Source organism: Loxodonta africana, chromosome 9 (genome assembly GCF_030014295.1).
Source record: "Loxodonta africana isolate mLoxAfr1 chromosome 9, mLoxAfr1.hap2, whole genome shotgun sequence".
Taxonomy (NCBI): domain Eukaryota; kingdom Metazoa; phylum Chordata; class Mammalia; order Proboscidea; family Elephantidae; genus Loxodonta; species Loxodonta africana.
Window position 1 is genome coordinate 41,127,456 of NC_087350.1, and position 20,626 is coordinate 41,148,081.

General features: G+C 41.9%; 1 protein-coding gene across 2 annotated transcripts in view; it reads right to left on the reverse strand.

The window, feature by feature from the left end:
* Window positions 1-20,626, reverse strand: part of MAMDC2 (MAM domain containing 2) — a 164,786-nt gene that overhangs the window by 72,934 nt on the left and 71,226 nt on the right. For both annotated transcript variants that reach the window (XM_003407413.4, XM_023544764.2), the window contains exons 3-5: window positions 11,352-11,623; window positions 9,501-9,585; window positions 6,128-6,265 (exon numbers count right to left, since the gene is read on the reverse strand). In XM_003407413.4, coding sequence (XP_003407461.2) covers window positions 6,128-6,265; window positions 9,501-9,585; window positions 11,352-11,623 — 495 coding nt within the window. The remainder of the gene's footprint in view (window positions 1-6,127; window positions 6,266-9,500; window positions 9,586-11,351; window positions 11,624-20,626) is intronic.

The following is a 20,626-nucleotide window of genomic DNA, read 5'->3' on the forward strand; positions in this document are numbered from 1 at the left end:
AGCTCTTACTGTGTTATTTTAACCCTCTCCATCATAAGGCAAGAATTTTGGGACATAGGACTCATTTAAAAAAGAGAAAAATAACTCACTAATTGGGACAAACTGTCAAAAACACACAAGCCAGTAAAACAAAAGTCATATCCACAGCTTTTTTTTCTGATATTACATTCACTGTTCCCTTTTCCATAACACAAAAACCAGAGCACATTTGGAAGACTTCCCTCAACTCTCTCTCAGGTTCTGAAGTTCCTCAGCAGGCACACAGCTTCATTTCCCCCGCCGTTCTTTACTCCAGGAGCCCTGGTGGCGCAGTAGTTAAAGTGCTCAGCTGCTAACCAGAAGTTCAGTGATTCGAACCCACCAGCTACTCCCTGGGAGAAAGATGTGGCAGTCTGCTTCCGTAACTATTAAGCCTTGGAAACCTTGTGGGCAGTTCTACTCTGTCATATAGGGTCCTTATGAGTTAGAATGGACTCCACGGCAGTGGGTTTGGTTTGGTGTTTTGTTTCTTTTCTCTAGTTTTTACCTGAAAGCAAAGGCATCAGATGCTTCTGGTATAAGGATGAACAGGAAATGAGCTGATCTAAGAACAAAATCTGCTGCTGCAGGCAGAGGCGTTAACTACAGTATGGTGGGTACAGGCACCGCTTAAGGGTGCTAATAAGCAGCTTCTGCTGGCCACTGAAGTCTCCATCGCCAGCTATGAGAGATCATTCAGCAATTTAAAACTAATTGCCATAGGCATTATTTTCCATAGATAGGCCCCTGGCTGTGGGCAGACATTTGGACCATTTAGTCTTTGTCGCCCAAATTAATAGAGCTCAGGGAAAATTAACATATCCAGTAAAAGGCAGATGTAATAGGAAAGGCAACTTCTCTCTTTTTTAGCGCATTGGCTTCACCCTCCCCACTCTCCAAGAGTGATTCTGGTCAAACCTTTGAGTTCTTTGGCTACAGAGCTTTTCAAATAAAGTATTTTAGAATCTGTGAAGCTCATCTTTTTTTAGCCCTGTCCTATATAGGGAAAGTCTTGTACAGGACTCCTGGCATGAGGAATGTGAATGAGTATGAGTGTGTGCATGTGTGTGTGTTGGGTGGGGATGAGAAGGCTGTTGGCTAATAAATAGGCAAAACATTAGGCCTAAAGGTTGAAGAGCAATCGGAGTGAAATGGTAAAGAAGAGTTGGCAGAAGCCCGTGGAATGTAGGCATCCAGGCTCATACTCATAAGTAGAAACATAACCTAGAACCTAGGGGCTACTCCATCATCATCATGCATCCTGGAATCCTCGGTTGCTCTCCAAATGTTAAATAAGCCACCCATTCACACACCTCTACACCTCTGCACATGCTGTTAGGTGTTGTTAGGTGCCGTCGAGTTGATTCTGACTCACAGTGACCCTACGTACAACAGAATAAAACACTGCCTGTTCCCGCGCCATCCTCACAATTGTTGCCTTGCTTATCTTCTTACTCATTTGGCCAAACTTCATTTTACTGTTAAAGTCCCAGTTCTGATAATACTTTCTCTAGAAAGCTTGCCTTGGGTCCCCAAACTGGGGTAGTCTTTCACTTTTCTTTGGTCCTGTATCACTTATTTCATCACTGTGCGTGTACCTATTTATTCACACAGTATTTCGGTATTCAGATAATTTGAGGAATGCCATAATACACGTGAAGACACAATTATATTAAAAGCTCTGAGAAACCCTGAAGTAATCTGTTTAGCTTTCTGTAACTCAAGCCTTCCCAATTTATTTGACCCCTCTTCTCTCCTCCATATAAAGATTATTTTACTCAAGAACAGGTATTCTAGGGAACAGTATTTTGGGAAAGTTGGCTTCTGTGATCTCTTTGAAGTCAGTGCCTTTTTTTTTTTTTAATCACTGGGTTATGCAAGAATGCCTGGCATATAAAAGATGCTTATTTACACCAATGTTCATTGTAGCATTGTTCACAATAGCCAAGAGGTGGAAACGACCCAAATGCCCATCAATAGATAAACAGATAAACAAAATGCAGTATATCCATATAATGGAATAATATTTAGCCATAAAGAGAAATGAAGTTTTGATACATGTCACCACATGGATGAACCTTGAAAACATTTCTCAGTGAAATAAATCAGATACAGAAGGACAAATACTGTATAATCCCACTTATATGAAATACCTAGAATAAGTAAATAAGTAGAGACAAAAGAAGGTATGAATGAATAAGTTAGTACTGAATGAAGAAGCCTCACATTCTGATGTTCAGGTTCTGACTGGACAGAAAACATAAGCCTGTGGATTGCTGGAAAGGGAGCTGGAAGGTCTCCTTAGATTTCTTCCCTTCAGCCCTAGGGTCAGCTACTTCTTTAGCCTTCAGTATTGACATCAGGGCACTAAGAAATGTTAGGATGCAAAGCTGCCTACCATTAAGATGTGTTTTAGAATACCCAAGGAAGAAGAGAAACAGGAAGACAATGGAGAGAGGGGACAAGAATAGTGAGCCAGAGAAGGAGGAGAGAGGAAAGTGCCTATGGCAGGGGTGACCACACTCAAACAGCAGATCTCACCGCTTCTGAGCGATGACCACACTATTGTGCCTATATTTACTCTTATACTCAAGATATTAGACAAACCAGGTCCTCTTTTTCTCATTCCTCAGTCCCTAGTGGCGCAGTGGATAAGCATTAGGCTGCTAACCAAAAGATCAGCAGTTTGAATCTACCAGCCACTCCTTGGAAACACTATGGTGCAGTTCTATTCTGTCCTATAGGGTCGCTATGAACTGGAATCGACTCGACAGCAGTGGGTTTGTTTGGGTTTTTGATTAGTCCCTTTAGTCCTTCTCCTTTTTTTTTTTTTTCCTAATGCCAAATGCAATGTGCTTATAAGCACTCAGGAGGGACCCAAAACATTTTTTAAATAGATGTCAATAGGTGGTGAATTTGGATGTTTTGGTACATAGCATTAAGCAAGAAGAGAAGAGCAAAATATTAGGCTCACAGCCATCTTAGCAATCATTGAATTCAAACTCTTCATTTTGCAAAAAGGCAAATGGAGACCCTGAGAAGCTAAGGGAGTACCTGCAGTAACACGTTTGTCTGACAACTAGGCACGGCCACAAGCATTCCGACTTCTAGCCTGGCACTCTTTTTCTACCCTTTGTTGGCACAAATATGCTCAGAATGTTCTACAGTGACAAATGAGAGTAATAAGGACTAGGGGTGATGTGATTTTCAAAGGATGAGTTGCATTCAGTTAACATAGTCAAATGAATGACTTAATACTGATTCACAGGTCTGTTGCCCCTCCCAGGAAATACATGTTCTCCCTCGCCAGCTGGTCCTTGCCATCACTGAGGATGAAAAATTACATGCATTGACTAAGTCACCAGTAGATCATGACATTGGTTACCCAGAGAATTTGACTTAGGAACGGAGTTTTAAGGGAACTGGGAAAAGTTCTCTAACACCTCACCATACTTAAGCTTCTACTATTAACAGTGAATATGACACCAGGGATTGTTGCAATTTTAATACATCAGTCTTTCAAGTTCCTCTCTGCTCCTTGCACTAGATTCTTAAGGTATAACAGAAAAGCATTCTCAAAATTAGCCTACTTCCATAAATTAAGAAAAAGTCATTGGGATTTTCTTTCTTGAAACCCCAGGAGATTGTTAGTTGCTTTATTCATTTAAACAAAGGGCTCAAGAGGTACTGGCATATTATTGTTTTGAGTTAACCAAATTGCCTTTTGAAATACTTATGTGGATTCATGGACTAGCTATTCATCTACACATAGCACCCCTTTGTAGTGTGATTCCTGCAGTGGCCACAAGTAGAGAAGAGCTGGGTGTCTTTAGGGCTGCAATATGGTATACACATACGAAAACCCTAATCGTTAGTCATTTCCAAAAGAGAGAAACTTCTTTAGAAGAAGGAAGTAAGAATGTTTTGCTTTTTCCCAGTCTCAGTTCCCTTTGTAAGTGACCACAGATGTATATAAAGAAATGGTTTCTGGGAACATTCTTTTGCTCTCTTGTTCTTATTCTTTTGTCCTCTATCTTCTAAGATCATCACCACCAGATTAATACACCTAAATGCACTGTGTGATAGCATCCACTTCTTGTTCAAAGGCTTCCAGTGGATTCCCATTGTCGATAGAACAAAGTTAAATTTTCTTTCCTGGCATTCAGAGCGTTTTAGAACTTGCCACCACCCCCCAACCCCTGCTTTCTCAGCCAGATCTCTCCCCTTGTAATTGCCACCGCTACATCATTGCTCCTGCCCTCTCCTGCCTCTGCCTGTCAAAATCATACCTATTTTTCAAATGCAGTTTATTTCTTTTACTATGTCTTCTAGGATCTCCCAAAAGTAAGTGATTAAGTGATTTCTATCTACCTCCAAATACCCAGTGCCTTTTTTCGGGGCGGGGGGAGACTATAACAATCTTATAGCACTTGACACAGTCTGTCTTGTATTACATTTATTTGTAGTACAAGCCTCTTTCTTTTTCTTGAAATTATGTTCCTTGAAACTGGGCAGGGCCCACAGGGCGCATGTCATTTTAATTTTCATTCCTCCTGCCATACTTTGCACAGGGTCAAATGAGTGAAGATTCAAGATTTAAAGTTGGGCTTGTCCTAAACATTTAAGCCCCATGGAGCTCCAACTTTTATATATATGGTTACTAACAAGGATTTTGTTGTAAGAAGCCTGGGCATGTTGAAAAAGAAGGGGAATATGTAAAGTAAAAGTTGCAAAGTAGAAGTTGGCTGACTGGATCTGACCTACAGATGTGTTTCATTGGCCCACACAATGTTTTTAGAAAATATTCACCAACATCACAAAATTTGGGAAACGTCACATAAAAACCCGGATTTCCATCATCGTGAAAAATAAAAAGGTCTAGCATCCTGGGCTTGCATTCCCATGTGGCAACAACTAGTTGGAGATGAGTAGTCATGGCTGTCCCCTTTACACAGGGCTTACGCTCTCTAGTTTGCCACAGTCCTCACCCCGCCCACATCACTTGCTTATACTATCTACATGCCCCCCATATGAAATTGAAGCTCTGGACGTAAAGGAGACAGAACAGGAGCAGAGAGAACAATAAGGTCAGGACTAAGACTGTCCAGAGCCAAGAAATCTCACGTTGGGCACTTTTGGGGAAAAAAAAAAAAAAAAAAAACTTGGAGACATGGTTAAAAATATTCAGATGAACACAAACTACAGTGAATTAGGAAAACTATAAAGAACCACAAAGTTGTCATGTCTTCAGACATGGGTACACACTGTCATCATCAGCAGTTTAGCTGGACTGAGTAGATCATCTCAGTATCCACATGGCAAGAGATCTAAAGAGAAAAAATGACTGTGCACAGCAGAACCAAGATTCCTATTCTTGCTCTCATGGAAAAGCCAGCCACCAGAATCTTCTTGCTACTCAGCAAGACTTGGAGTTAAGGATTGGAATGTCTTGCAACTATGGGGGGACCTAGGCTTTTGCAAAGCCTACCAGGGTCCAGGTGAGAGGGGTCATAGCCTACAAGTAAAACTTTGCCTTTGTCTCCTGTCTGTGGACACTTTCTCCTGAAAGCCGACTTCTCACTGACAACCTCTCCTCCCGATTTTTCTCTGTGGGGAACCAGCCTACTTGGCCACTAGGGGGCGCCACTGTATACCACAAAAAGTATTAATTAACAGTATTGGCTCACCTGATGGCCACTTGTGAGGTTCTTAACGTTCATGACATTCAGCCTAGTTTTAGTGGAAAATAACCTGAGGTTATTCCAGCCTTGTCTTTAGAAAGAAGAAATATTAAACAACGAATAGATAAGAAAGCAAAGCATAATAAAAGCTTTGTGAAAATAGCAAGACCAATTCACAGGCGAAGAAAAGCCCTTTAGTAGGTAGTCTTCTCCTTAGCTATAAAGTTCACATTTGGCCTGCTGTTTGTCTCTATCTCACAGCTTATTCTTCCCTACTCTTCCGCCAGGCCTTCTGGTCCCTTCTCAAACCCCTCTCCCCTGCCTTCTCTGTTGAGAGAAGCCACGGTTAGGTCAATGCAGGGGGCGTGAGGAGAGGGCAGAGACAAACAGTTATTCTGGGAAAAGGACTCCATTTGTTCCCAGCTTACCCAGTTCACTCTTGAAGGTGTGGTCCTGGGGGAGGTTGGAGGGGGAGCTCCGAATACTTCCTCCTCCAACAAACCAGTTCACATTGGGATTCCAGCGGTTCACAAAGCCACAGAGATGATTTTCTTCAAAGTCACATTCTAGCAGAAGAGAAATAAAAGCACACTTTATGGAGACAGAGTCATACCTCAGTATACTCATACCCACTGCAGGGTTTACTCTTAGATATTCAGCTATTTTTCTCTGTTCGTTAGCCCACTGAAAAATGTATACTAGGACCCCCTGAACAATATTGTCCAAAGAAGAGAAATAAATGAGATGTTGATGCTACTGTAATCTCTTCATGAGCTGGCCATCATAAAAGGTGTAAGATTTTAAGGAATCAAGGCTCTAATTCATCATTGCCCCTTTGGACCATGGCTTCACCACTTCCTAGCCATGTGGGCTGCAGCATAACCATAACCTCTTTGCACCTCAGTCTCTTCATATGTGAAATGAGGACGATGTTCACACCTCATAGTGCTATTTCCAAGTACTCTTCAGGGCTATGCTTTTAGCTCCAATAATTTTGCTCACCACCCTTTCTTTCACCTGGCAGCCTAGTCCTTCATCCCCTTCTCTCTTGATGGTGGACAAGATGCCCACAGCTGAGAGGCATGATCTCTAGATGCTAAAGATAGCCTGCTTTTCTTATAAGCAGGAACTCAATTAGAATAGTCAGGGCAGGCATATTCTTGGCTCTGGGTCTCTTCTGCAGCTACTGAGTGGAGAAGAAAGAAATGATAAAAGAACATCCCCCCCACCCCACCCCACACACATACTTTTTAGTGGCATTGATATGTTTGCACAGATAAATTATTTACAGTCAACAGATTCCCTTAGTGGAACAAGACATGCACAAGCCAGTGTCTTCACTGACTCCTATATTATGCAATTATAAATATGAAGTATGATTGTACTGGCCATCTCCCCTTTGTCCCTCCAGATCCACCTGAGTCTCTCCACCCTGCTTGGTTCTCCAGAGGATGATCTATATAAGGACTATATAAATGTGCTCTCCTGCCTTCCGGCTTCCTGTTGGGTTTGGTCAATGGAGGTAGGAGGAGAGTGAAGTCAGTATGTTTATTCTCCCAGCTCCCACTCTGCCAGGTTGCCATGGTTGGCTGTGTGCCCCTCCTTGTCAAGTAGCCCTCATCATACAGGCATTGTCTTCACATTTAGTAACCCTTCTTCCCTTGCCCCTCAGATCTAAAGGTGGTAATGGCTCGTGACTCATCCGTTACTAGTCCTGGGTCTTGGAGCTATTCCTTGCCACACACACACCTTTGTAGTCCTTTTATTGAACTTTCCTCAGGTTACTCTGGTTGATTGTACCCTCTGTTTCCACTTTCCTGCCAGGACCCTGGCTGATATAGTTATCAATGTGTTTTTACTTTAGAAGTCATTGAAGAATTTTAAGATTTATGTTATCATTTTTTTTTACTGCACTCTCTGCTAACCAATGCTGACATTCAGTGCCAAAGACTGCCATATAGAAAAGTAAAAGCAAGATAGTTATTGAGAGCTCTCTATGTGCCAAGCTCTAGTCTATACGCTTTATCCGAATTAACTTATTTAATCCTCAAAATAACCCTATGTGGCAAGTACTATTATCTACCTCATTTTACAAATTTTACGAATGAGGAAACTAGAGAAGCAAAGAAAATGCACAGGAAGAAAAGAAAGGTGATAGTGTGACTATAAAATTTAACAAGATAAAAGTATTGCACCCCTTTGTTTTTTAAACAAACCAGAAGCCACTAAGTGAATTGAAGAAAGGCAACAAATATTTCTTGAGTGCCCAGCAAGTACCTAGCACTCTATCAATCACCTTTATATCATTATCGCCTTTACTCTTCACACTAATCCTATGAGGTGAGTATTTTATACCCATTTCACAGATGATGAAACAGAGACCGAGAGGCTCAGTTAGTAGACTGCAACTCAATAAGCGGAGTTCTTCCAGGTGTGTCTGACTCTAATCTATGTGCTATCCTGGTCACCGTGCTGCTGCCATGTGGAATGGGGCTTAGAGGGAGGCCCAAGGAAGGGATCTTGGGTCTCAACTGACTTTATCTTCAGAAAATGGTCATTTCCCAATCTGTTTTTTTTCACTTGCTTTAAAGACGTCATTGGAAGGTCAAAACAGAGAAGTGAGACTTCAGGGAGTTGGCAAAGGCTCTTTTCAGTTCGTAATCATCTATGACTCTCCTTTCTCTTCCCCTCCACATCCACTCAGCCTCCAAGTACTGTGAGTGCTGAAAAACTCTCAAATCAACCCCCTTTTTCCTATTCCACTGCCAGTCCTCAATTTCGGACCCTCTTTACGCCCCCTCTGTAAGGTCACAATGAGTTTTCCTGCCTCATTCATGTTTTCCTTTTCTCCAACCCATCTCTCCGTGGCAGCCAGAGTCATCATCCTTACAGGAAGCTGCGTGCCTCTCCCCTGCTGGCTGACTTTTAGTGCCTCCCAAACTCATAACTCATTAAGTCCAAGCTGCGCAGCCTGGATCCAGAGTCTTCCTAGCAAACCCCCTCCGCAGTCCTGATTCTCACTTCAAATACCCTATGCAGCCTCTTGCCTTTGCCTGGGCATGCCCTGTACTTTCTCCCCACAGGGCTATGCCCATGACAACTCCTTCTTTCCTACCCTGCCCCTCCACTCAACTAAATTCCACTTCCTCTTGAAACTCCAGCTCAAATGCATCTCTTCTGTTAAATCCTCTCCAATTTTCTGTTCTCTTTCCCTGCACCCATGGCTTGTTCTTCTCTAGCAGTATTTATCATATACAGAAATAACTTCAGTAGTGGGCGACTAGATGGTAAGTGAGCACGGGGGCTATATCTTCTCTTTACACCATCTCTGAAGCTGGCACATAGGAAGCACCAAGCCAACACTGCTCCAGCGGCATCCTAGTGACACCTTAGTTATAGAGACAGGGGCAGTGGGGTGCCAAGAGAGAAACAGAGGAAAGGAGGTAATACGATGCCTCTTTTCTGGCAAACGCTACAAAAAGCTGAATTTGCAGCAAATAGGAAATTATTTTTAGTAGAACTTAAGGTTAAGGCAGCAATTCTGAGGTTACAGTTGCTACATCCACTTTTCTTTCATTAATCCAGCCAGCTCAGGCAAAGTCTAATGAGCCCTCCTATGCTAAAGACAGAGAAAAAAAACATACAGCACTCAAGTGAACCAAACCAAGGATTGAAACTTCTATACATTATGCAGTGTATTCTATAAAGTGCTGTTTCTAGGGCTGATTCAGTTCCCTCTGGCAACAGCAGCTTTTAGTAAAAGATTCACGTTCGGATGCAATGAAAATGAAACACACTTACCAATACAGTAGCCAGTTGTCATCTTGATTTCAAAGAGTGCAATGCTGGCTGTGTTTCCCTGCCCTAGGACACCTTCTATTAAAATCTGCACAACACATGGGAAGAAGGGGGTTAGACTTCAAAACACTGTGTTCCCGTGGTTCAGTATTTCAGCTACTAGGCAGGAGCTTCTCAGCAATTCAGGGAAAAACAAGATTGCTGGTCCCAGCTAATTGCTATTGGAATCCAGTCTTACTATGGAGTTTATTAAATGAATATGGGTGTGTGCGTGCGTGAGTGTGTGCATGTGTGTGTGTCTGTGTGTGTACATAGACACATACACGCATATACCGAGAACTCTGAGGTAAGCAAGGCATTCATGAGAAGGTCAGAGGAAGCTGTTTTCAATTGTTATCCTAACCAAACCTTCTCCAGTGCTTGTGGTAGCACCGGCTGACTGGAGATGGAGAGGACGGCTTGTGTTCCTGGGGAAATCCATTCCGGGAATGATTAGGAACTGAGAGCAGAGGCCTCAGGACAAAAGGAATCCTTTGCAGGAGGTGGGAAGCGTGGTCTGACATTTTGTGGTGGGAGAACTCCATACAAGATGGTGGAGGCTCCTAAATCAACTTGTAGTTTTTATATTGATGGAAAATTTGAAAAAAAAAATTTTTAATGTTTTATTTTATATTTTGTTCTTATTGAGAACATACCCAGCAGGACATACACCAGTTCAACAGCTTCTACATGTACAGTTCAGTGACATTGATTATATTCTTCAAGTTGTACAACCATTCTCACCCCCTTTTTCCAAATTGTTCCTCCTCCATTAGCATACACTCTCTGCCTAATCTTTTGAGTTGCTGTTGTCAGGATATTTAAAAATTTTACACAAAATACAGATTAGCTATGTGGGGAGCATGACAATTTGTGTGGCTGATTTCAAATACTGTTTAAAGTTCACATTCAGTCCTGTTTCTGAGAGTAGTAGTTTTTTTGTGATTTTTAGCCTGATATTTTGCAAGTGTGCTGTTAGATTAAGGATGTGATGTACTGTTGAGAGGATGTTGTGAAATAGGGGACCCTCAGACCCTCAATGCTCCTTCTCTCAGTTTTTGCTACCACCTGACAGGGAGAAACTCCAAGCAGGCAGGGGGTATAGCACAATATTTCAAAACCTTTTGAAGAAGAAGAGGGATTGGATAGGGAATTGAAAGGGGACTAGGTATGAGGAGAGTTTTCATGCCACTGTGTCCTCAATGACATATTCTCATTAAATATCATATCTCATAGCCAATGCGTGCAGAGCCCATCCTCCTTCCCTAATCCACACCCAGCTTTGTCTAACATTCTCTGCCTTCCTTTTCTAACACCTTTGAAGGAACAATTTCCGTATTGAAAAGGAAACAGAACACACCCTTTAAGTATCTACGATCGTTCAAAATATTTTCATTATATTTAACATTTATTCAAAAATTATAGCAAAAAAAAAAAAAAACCCATTAGGAAGATAACATAAACACATACTACACACAAAGAGGGAAGGGTGAAACTAAATTATAAGAAATGAGAATTCTCCCTCATGCCCTTAAGGAAGTCAGTTCCCATTGAAAAACTGGTTTAATCCCACTTCGATTCTTAAAGAAGTCTCATTTAAATAGATGAAAAAGAAATCCAGAAAGAGGTTCTTTTAAAGAATCAGTAAGCAAAATATTAATTTACATTACTGATATTATTCTATAATGTGTCTCCTATAAAATGTCACATCCTAACACAAACAACTAACCTCAAATGGCTGCAGTTTTCATAGATCTCAAAATAGCACAAAGCACACACACTAATCCCAATGCCTTCCTCTTAAACTCCACCTACCTTGAATTTCTTGGTACTGTTTTGCAAATCCAGGCTGGCTATGAGCCAGCTGTCTGAAGCTTTGTTAGCTGACCAAAGCAAGCGGTCAAAGCTTTCATCTTCAAATCTCACATAGAGGCTCAGCCTGCTGAGATCTGATATAGGCTCTGAAGATGTCGTTATCTGGTAGACCAAGCGGAGGCAGCTCCATTCCTCAGCCTGTAAATCAGAACTTAGCAGCACAGCTTTCTCCCCTTGCTTGGCAAATGAAGTGTCTACATAAATGTAATGGCCTGGAAAGAGAAAGAAGCACAGAGGAGGAATCAATCTTATGTTTGTAGCTCAGGAAAATATACCACCTTCTCACTAATCGACGTGGCTGGGTTCCAAAGACCTGGTCATTATATGAAAATCAGTATTATGAAAAAATGGAGGATGACCACATCAGATCACAAAATGGAGGATGGCTACATCATTACATAACTGTCAAATTACATCATTACATAATTGCCAAACCACTGAAAATCATGGCCCAGCCAAGTTGACACATAACCTTAACTATTACAGGCAATGTTACTCTCACCTCACACCTTGGCATTCGTAATTGCCAGACGTATGTTGTTAGTGCACTAAGTAGTCCGATAGTAGATTTTTTACTGTTGTCATAAATGTGAAATGTCAGATAATGAGATAGTCGATAAGTGAGGAGTAGGTACACACAACTGTGGTCCAGAAAATCTGAAGGCATATAGAGCCTAGAGATGTGTTTTGCTTGGCCCACTGAATGTTGTCTTAATACTACATCTCTGTCTTCTTGTAAAAAATTAGAAGGTCTGGCAACATTGAAGTTGCTTTCCCATGTGACAACAATAGGCTGGAACTGTGTAGTGCTGCCTCTTGAGAGGGTGGCATGTGGCCTCCATTTTGCCATGATCTCCACCACTCCCTATTAACCCCTGACACTGAAGCCAAGTGTCTGTTGCCTTTTATTATTTTACACCCAGCCCACTTGTCACATTGTATTCATCTCCCCGGCTCCCATATGTGTATGAGTTTGAGAACCCTGCATAAGAGGGGCTAGAATCTGGATAAGCAGCATGAATAGGTGAAATGTTCAAGACTGAAGTCAGAATATCTTGGACTCAACCTTCCCCTTCCATAGCCCGCCTCATACTGAACGGTGCAATTTAACTTGCATGATTATAGCCTGGACCTTGGGGGCTAGGTAGAAAGAGTTCACTGTAAACCAATTTTTATTGCAAATAAAATTCTCTGCCCCTAGACTGTTCTATGACCAGATCTTAGAGTTCTGATAACTAAATGAGACAATGTATACAAAACATGTGCAACAGGGCTTGCAAAGCAGTGCACTCTGGGACTAGCAATCATTATCTCCTCCTACTCCTTCTCCCTTTCTCAGCCTCCTCCTTCCTCTTTCTCCTCATCCTCTGTCTTCTTTCCTTTCTTCTCATCCTTCTCCTTTCCCCTCTTTATCCCCTTTCTCTCCACTTTTCCCCTCTCCCTCCCTTTTTAGTATTCACATGTGTTCTGCTGGCCACACCAGGATGTGGAACAGCACTTCTATGGAGCCAAGAACCCTAAGTGGAGCTTTCCAAACTCAATTCAGACCATCTGCTTTTATGTGGCAGTGATATGATCTGCACATGGGTCTCTGGAGATACACTGCCTTTCTGGCCTGCATTTAGCCTGCTGTTCTCCATTGTGTGTCCTCCTACCTCATCCCTTTAAGTTTGGCTTTCCCAATGTTAGACTCTTACTAGAAAGGCCCTGCAATGCCTCTTTGCTTGATGTTCTTCAGTTCCTCCTCCCACAGTTGTTGCCCCAGATGCCAATCTTAGCCATGATCCTTGTCTCTGTGGCAAGTATGGACAAATCAACAGTCCCTCAGCTAATGGTTGTCCTCACAGTTAGGGCATTGTCTTCAGGGAGCCTCATTGCCTGCCGAAGGGTTTTAAGATCAAAATCTCTCTCTGGCTGGCAGTCTTCTTGACATAGCAGCCACCCACTGGGTGTAAATAGCAACTGGTTCTTGATGACTATCCAGGCCTCCTCTTGTAGAGAAAACTGGCCCTTGCAGCAGTTGCCACCACTGCCATTGTTGTTGTTGGGTGCCATAGAATTGATTCAGACTCATAGCTAAGCGTTTCATTTGCATTTACTAGCTATGGAGCCTCTTCAGTTTTGAAGTATTAAGTGGCTTTTGATTTCAATCCTTTTTTGAATAGAAGTGCTATTTGACCGCAACATGAGGGACTGTATATGTGCCATCCTACTTTTCTTATACTCTGCTACTCTCTTAAAAGAAGGAACTCCAAGCAGGCTGGTAGTGGGGGTGGGAATGGAAAGCCCAGAGCACTTCAAACCTTTACTGGGAGAGTAGAGAGGGGAGTCCTTGGGTGGTGCAAATGGTTAATACACTCGGCTGTTAACCAGGAGGTTGGAGGTTCAAGTCCACCCAGAATGCACTTTGGAAGAAAGGCCTGTTAACTACTGCTAAAAAAACAGCCATTGAAAACCCTATAGAGCACAGTTCTATTCTGACACACATGGGGTCACCGTGAGCAAGGAGTCAACTTGATGGCAACTGGTAATGGTAATGATATGCCAGGATCACAGTCTGTATTACTATAGCTTTGAAGTTAGTTTTGAAATTGGTAACAATGAGTCCTCCAACTTTTTTCTTCTTTTTCAAGATTGTTTTGGCTATTCTGGGTCCTTCGGATTTCCATACAAATTTAAAGATCAGGATGAGAATAGGGCCAGTTAAAAAGTCACAAAGCCTGAGTTCTTGCAGAGATTCAGCCATTTTTCTTTGAAGTAATGTTCCCTAGATTGTTGAAAGCCTTTGGTTAATTTCCAGAGTTCTTAAAAAAAAGTTGTTTTTGACAATTCTCATCGCTTTTATGGAGAGGACTTCCAGAAGTCCTCACTCTGTCATTCCTGCTGACATCATTCCCTTTCCCCATGCTTCTTAACCAATGAGAACAGAAAATAATATTTAGAGATGTGAAAGTAAACATGGACAAATAAGAAAAAAGCAAAGCATGAAATAAATCCCATGGGGATTGGGAGTTTGATCATGGCTCATCAGATCAAGGATTTGGGGGAGATTTACTAGCCACGGTGTTGGAGACATGATGAAGGAGGAGAGGGAAGGATCTACTTAAAATACTGCTGCTTAGGCAATTTGAACTAATACACAAGACATTTATCAGAAGTGATAAATTTCTATGAGAGGTCAGAAAAGGGCTGTAAACTTCCAAACAGATTTAAAAAATGTAGGTCAGCAATCAAACACAATAATGAAACCATCTTGCCAGAAAGAACAGGCTCCATGTGCCTTGGGATCTGAGCTTGTCTCCTCATCACCTGCAGGCGCCAGAAAACATGAGAAAAAGCTAGTCTGCTTCGATGAAGGCCGACATAAACAACTGAGTTTTGAGGTCAGGCTCAATTGCTGGACAGAGCTGCACGGTTAGAGCTCAATGCATTGGTGACTTGTAACAGCTCAAGCACACAATGATAGGTCTAAACCCCAGAGCTAGTGCTGTGGCAATGTGGCCAGGGCACGAATCATGAGAGCTTCTTTTTCCTCTTGGGCGTCCCTGGAATTCTATGAGCTAATGAATGCACTGTCCTTTAGGTGTGATGATCATATTGGGTTGACTGTGATGGAGAGGATACCACCCAGGATTTGGTAAGTATGACCTTGGTTTAAATCTTTATCATGCATATACTAACTGTGTCATCAGTTTCTTTATCTGAAAATGGAGAGAATAAAAGAGTATAGTCCTATTAGATATACATTCAGCATTTGGAAAATCACTCTTTGCACTCAGAAAAAGAAGAAGAAGAAAAAAAAAACCCAACTAAAAACAATCTTACCACCTTCAACACACACACAGACACATGAAATATATTTTTCATACAAATTTCAAATAGCCACTTAATGAAAGCTATTTCATTTACTGCTCAAACTAAGAAGCATATATTTCGACAGAAAAAGGAAAATTGGCTGTGTTGGACTTAGAAATGGCATGACATGTACAAAACCACAAATGGTGTACTCTGTGTGTAATTTAAAGAATCTTCAAGGGCCATTTTGATGATATCTCATCTTCATATTTGGTGCAGACTTTAGAACGTAAAGCTCAAATAAGATGTGACTTCGTATCTACAGGGTAGTTTCGAAAACCCGATGAAATGGTGTATATAAAAACGGTTTGTAAATCGTCATGTGAATTGTTCATTATTTCTGTTCCTGTTATCAAGGGCAGGAATCCTTTGGTTGTTCCAGAGGTAGTGAGACATTTATATTCATGATATGAATTGCTGACTATGTTTTCCAATATGGTTTACAGCAGATATTTGTTCAGGTAGCAGATCACATTTTCAGTGCTGGTATGAGAAGAGCATTCTCATTCATTCACCTTCATTGACCCTTTGTGTTTGTCGACTTTAAAGTTTGGCCCTGCCTGGCTTCCCGCCTTCAGCACGTCTCCTGCTCACAGCTGAGCCCCTTGGCTCTCACCCAGGATTAATCATCATTGAAAGCAGGATTCAGCATATTTATGCCTGATGTGATTCAGGCTGAAACTTTGTGACCCAGGTCTGATAACGACGCCTACACCTCCATTTTGTTTACCTCTTAGTACCTTGTGTAGCTAAGACAAAGACACTGCCTTCTTTTTGGCAGCTTCTCCCCCAGGGATGAAGTCCAGCCCCTGAACTCAAGCTAGGATCTTCCTGCCAGACTTCCTGAATGCCTTACTGTCTGCCTCCCTGGGTCGAGTCCTGCTGGGAGAAGCAGTAGGTGAGTGGCTAGTGGTGCACCTATCACACCAGCCAGATGTTGGTTCAGATTATGGCTTACAAACTACCGCTTACAAACTACATTACTTTGGGCAAGTTACTTAAATACTCTGAGACTCAGGTTCTCCACTTGTTCAATGGGGATGCTAAAATACCGACTTTACCAGAGTTTTAAAGAGATGGCACAAACAGCTAAGCACTCAACTACTAGGCATAAGGTTGGTGGTTTGAACCCACCCAGAGGAACCTCAGAAGAAAGGCTTGTGATCTGCTTCTGAAAGGTCACACCCTTGAAAATACTATGGAGCAGTTCTGCTGTGCACACATGGGGTCACCATAAGTCAGAATCGACTCAAGGCAACTAACAACAACAACAAAATAAGGTAACATAAGTCAAGCAATGATCATGAAGGTGGCACGGGACCAGGCAATGTTTTGTTCTGTTACACACGGAGTTGCCATGAGTCGGAGCCAACTTGATAGCAACTAACAACACCACCAAGTCAACTTAGCACAGTGCCTGAGGGGACATAGTAAGATCTTAATGTTAGCTCTTATTTTTCCAGATTTCCGGTCACTGTATTCTTCTTGATGGTTAGCCAACCTCAAAATCTCATATTGCACCCCTCGAATACTAACAGATATCTGTTCCTCCTGTTGCCCGTTGCCCTACCCTTCTAACACCAACTTCTGTTCATTGTATAGAATATTCTCCAACCATCTGCAGCTGGATCCTTTCCCCTAATGCCTCTTCTACTACTTTGGGCACATCTTGTTCTAGGTTCCTGCCTCTTTCAGTCTGTCCCTGTCTCATTGCCCAGCTGTGTTCTGTGCTATGACAACCATCTCTAGGGTCTCGCAACTGATCAAAGCAGCCTAGGCAAGAATGCTCGCGAAGCACCTAGCAAGAGTTCATCAAGTTTCAGCAAAGAGCCAGATTCTTATCATGGAGACAGGAAGCCTTCACGGAACTGCATCCTCAATTATATATGAGCCACCAGCTTACATTTTGAAGGAGGCTTGCTTTCTTTTCACACCAAAGACTTTTAATTCAAAGAATTAAAAAGTCAAATTTCTGAATATGCACAGAAAATGCAATGGTCATAGTAGTTCTCAAAAACAGTAAATTGTGCTTATTGGACAATGAATGGACTAGCATTCCTCAAGGAAAAAACTATATTAAATTTTGGGATTGTTCATCTGATCTTTTTTCAAATAGATCACTATTATTTATACATCTACTGATCACTTATGCCAGAAGAATGTTCTGAGAATATCTAAGAAAAATCATAAATTTCTGTCTTATATAAAATATTCTCGCCTGTTTGAAGTTTCCAGTTTTACTAGTATCCTGTATAGTTTATTTAATAAATCACTAACCATATGGATCATAATCTTAATCATACGAAAATAAACATAGCTTTCAAGAGTTCATCTCAATTCACCTGCTAAGAAATAAACATTCAAAAGGGACTAACATTTGACATGCTCCAGGCACTACATTCTTGATATATGTCCTCTCTCTTAATACTGACAAATGATCCTATGAGGTGGGAATTGCCACTGTAAAAATGAGGACACAGATTCACAAATATTAACAATTCAAGGTCACAGCTAGTAAACCAAGGTCTGGCTCCAAGTCCATGAATTTTCCCCTGCACCACGCTGCTTCTCAAGTATTTCCTTGCTGATCTCCTTTATTAATTATCTTCTCTTAATTGTATTCACCTTCCTAAAGCAGATGAACAAAGCTTTCCTTACTCCATCCTTTGAATTGGTGGTTCAGTGGTAGAATTCTTGCCTTCTATGTGGGATACCCAGGTTCGATTCCTGGCCAGTGCACCTCAGGCACAGCCATCACCCATCTGGCTGCTTACATGTTGCTATGGTGCTGAACAAGTTTCAGTGGAGCTTCCAGACTGAGTAGAAAGAAAGGCTTGACAATCTACTTCTGAAAATCCACCAATGAAAACCCTATGGGCCATAATGGTTCAATCCCAAACTCATCACAGGGATAGCTGAGGATTGGGCAACATTTTGTTCCATTGTACGTGGGGTCCAACTTGTCTCCAACTAACAATAATTTGTCCTTACACTAGAGTCCTGAAGAGATGGATGTTTCTTTACGGAATCTCACTCAGGCTTCTCTACAAACACTATCCCTCCTGATAACACAATAACCAGATTAACTTTACTACCACATTTCCTCAAAACTAAAAGGTTTTTAACCATGTTGAGTTTTCTAAAATCAAGATATGTCTTAGAATTGACCTGTAGAAGTGCAGCTTTCCCCCCAGGAGGATGATAACAATTCAATAGTACCACTTAGAATTGATGGATTAGCAATAACGCATTTGTACTTTGTTAGTGATAGCAGTCAGACAGGCCTCACCACCTTGGCCTCAAAGCACCCCAGCAGCTATACCCTGTAAATCCAGCTGTGAGTGGGAAGCGGGGCCACGTGGAGATGAAGGGTCATAGAGCCTCTCAGCATGAAGGCAGCCCAGAAATCACATCAGTTTCACATACAAAGCACAGCCCAGAATTTCAGCCCAGTGCCTTAGTACGTATTCAGTAACTTGTGTTGAACAAAAGGCACTATATGTGCATGTTATGAGTAATCCATTTCCATGATGGACTTGGACCCTTAACTGCAGGACAACCGGGTATTCCACCCTGTTGAACATCAACAAGTCTGCCAGGTTCCCAAATCTCCCTGAAAGATTAGCAAGAGTCTCTCCATGTAGCTTTGCAAGGCACACCCCTTTTCAGTTAAGTGTTTTTAATGGGAATGGCTTCTCTTCTTCCCTGTCCTTGCCATATGAGGGCCCTAATGACATAGATTTAGGAAATGGCTCATTCCCATTCAATTAAACTGCATCAGCTCCCTGGCTTTTGGTTAGTTTCCATGGATGAAGAGATGAATGAGGTTTAACAGGTATGAGCTCAAATCTAAATCCCTCTAGAAATCAGTATACTGAGGATGGTTAATTTGCAGTACAATTTTTTTTTAGGCAGGTCCTGCTTTTGAAATGTCATAGGCAAAATGATCTATAATTGAGCAGGATTGACTAGCAATTGCAGTCTTATTTTTGGTCCCAAGTGGTAAGAAACCCCTCCCGGAATGCAAAGATGCTGTTGGGTAGGGGAACATTTCAAATATAGTTTTGGTTAAGAAAAAAGGAAAGCATACATTTAAAGAGCAGCATAAAATTACCAAGCACGACTTCAGTGCCACTCTAGCACACAGGGCTGTGGGTAGGGAAAACTCTTCCTCCCGGCATGGAAATTGACCTAGTGTTCCCAGTATTCCTAGTCAATGTCACTTGACCCAGGAAACCCATTAAGCCTCAGTCATTATTATACAACGTTTATCAGACTCAAACATACCAATGAAGATGGCACAGGACTGGGCAACATTTTATTCTGCTATACGTGAAGTTGCAATGAGTCGAAGTTGACTGGACAGCAACTAACAACAACAACACAACAATAATCTCCAAAATGAAAAAAAAACAAAAACAAAAAAACTCTTCTGTTTCAAATTCATTTATAAATAAGAATTCATTCCTCTCTCTACTGGATCCGGTACTTAGCCTACAACTGCAGGACCTCTGTAGAACCTTAAAATGTTAGGGCTGGAAGAGACCTTGATGTTCAGTGGTACCAGGGCAGACTTCTCTATGCCATTTATGATAAGATTTGAAGAAAACTGTGAGGCACAGTGCAGACTTACTGAATAGAGTGTCCCCATTAGGTAGCAATATCTGCCCTGGTCCTGGGAGAAGACTATATGGGGCAGATCTTGTCCCACCTCTTCTTCTAATTGATTCAGTAACCAGTCCCGCATCTGGTGTGTTTGGCTTTTCAGGAGTGAGTGGATCGCTGCAGGAAGGTTGTAGCATTTTCACCTTATAGGTGGTCTTTCTTTGTACATCTAACATTACACAGGAAGAGCACTAACCTCTTTGACTCCTTCTTGATCTTGAAATATTCTTTTCCTCTGGATTCCTTGATACCCTCTTTTCCTCTGGATTTCTCGATTCCCTAATGCTCTATATGGCAGCCACAGAATTTTTTTTTTAATTTTTATTGTGTTTTAAGTGAAAGTTTACAAATCAAGTCAGTCTCTCACACAAAAACCCATATACACCTTGCTACACACTCCCAATTACTCTCCCCCTAATGAGACAGTCTGCTCTCTCCCTCCACTCTCTCTTTTCGTGTCCTTTTCACCAGCTTCCAACCTCCTCCACCCTCTCATCTCCCCTCCAGGCAGAAAATGCCAACATAATCTCAAATGTCCACCTGATCCCAGAAGCTCACTCCTCACCAGCATCCCTCTCCAACCCATTGTCCAGTCCAATCCATGTCTGAAGAGTTGGCTTCGGGAATGGTTCCTGTCCTGGGCCAACAGAAGGTCTGGGGGCCATGACCACCGGGGTCCTTCCAGTCTCAGTCAG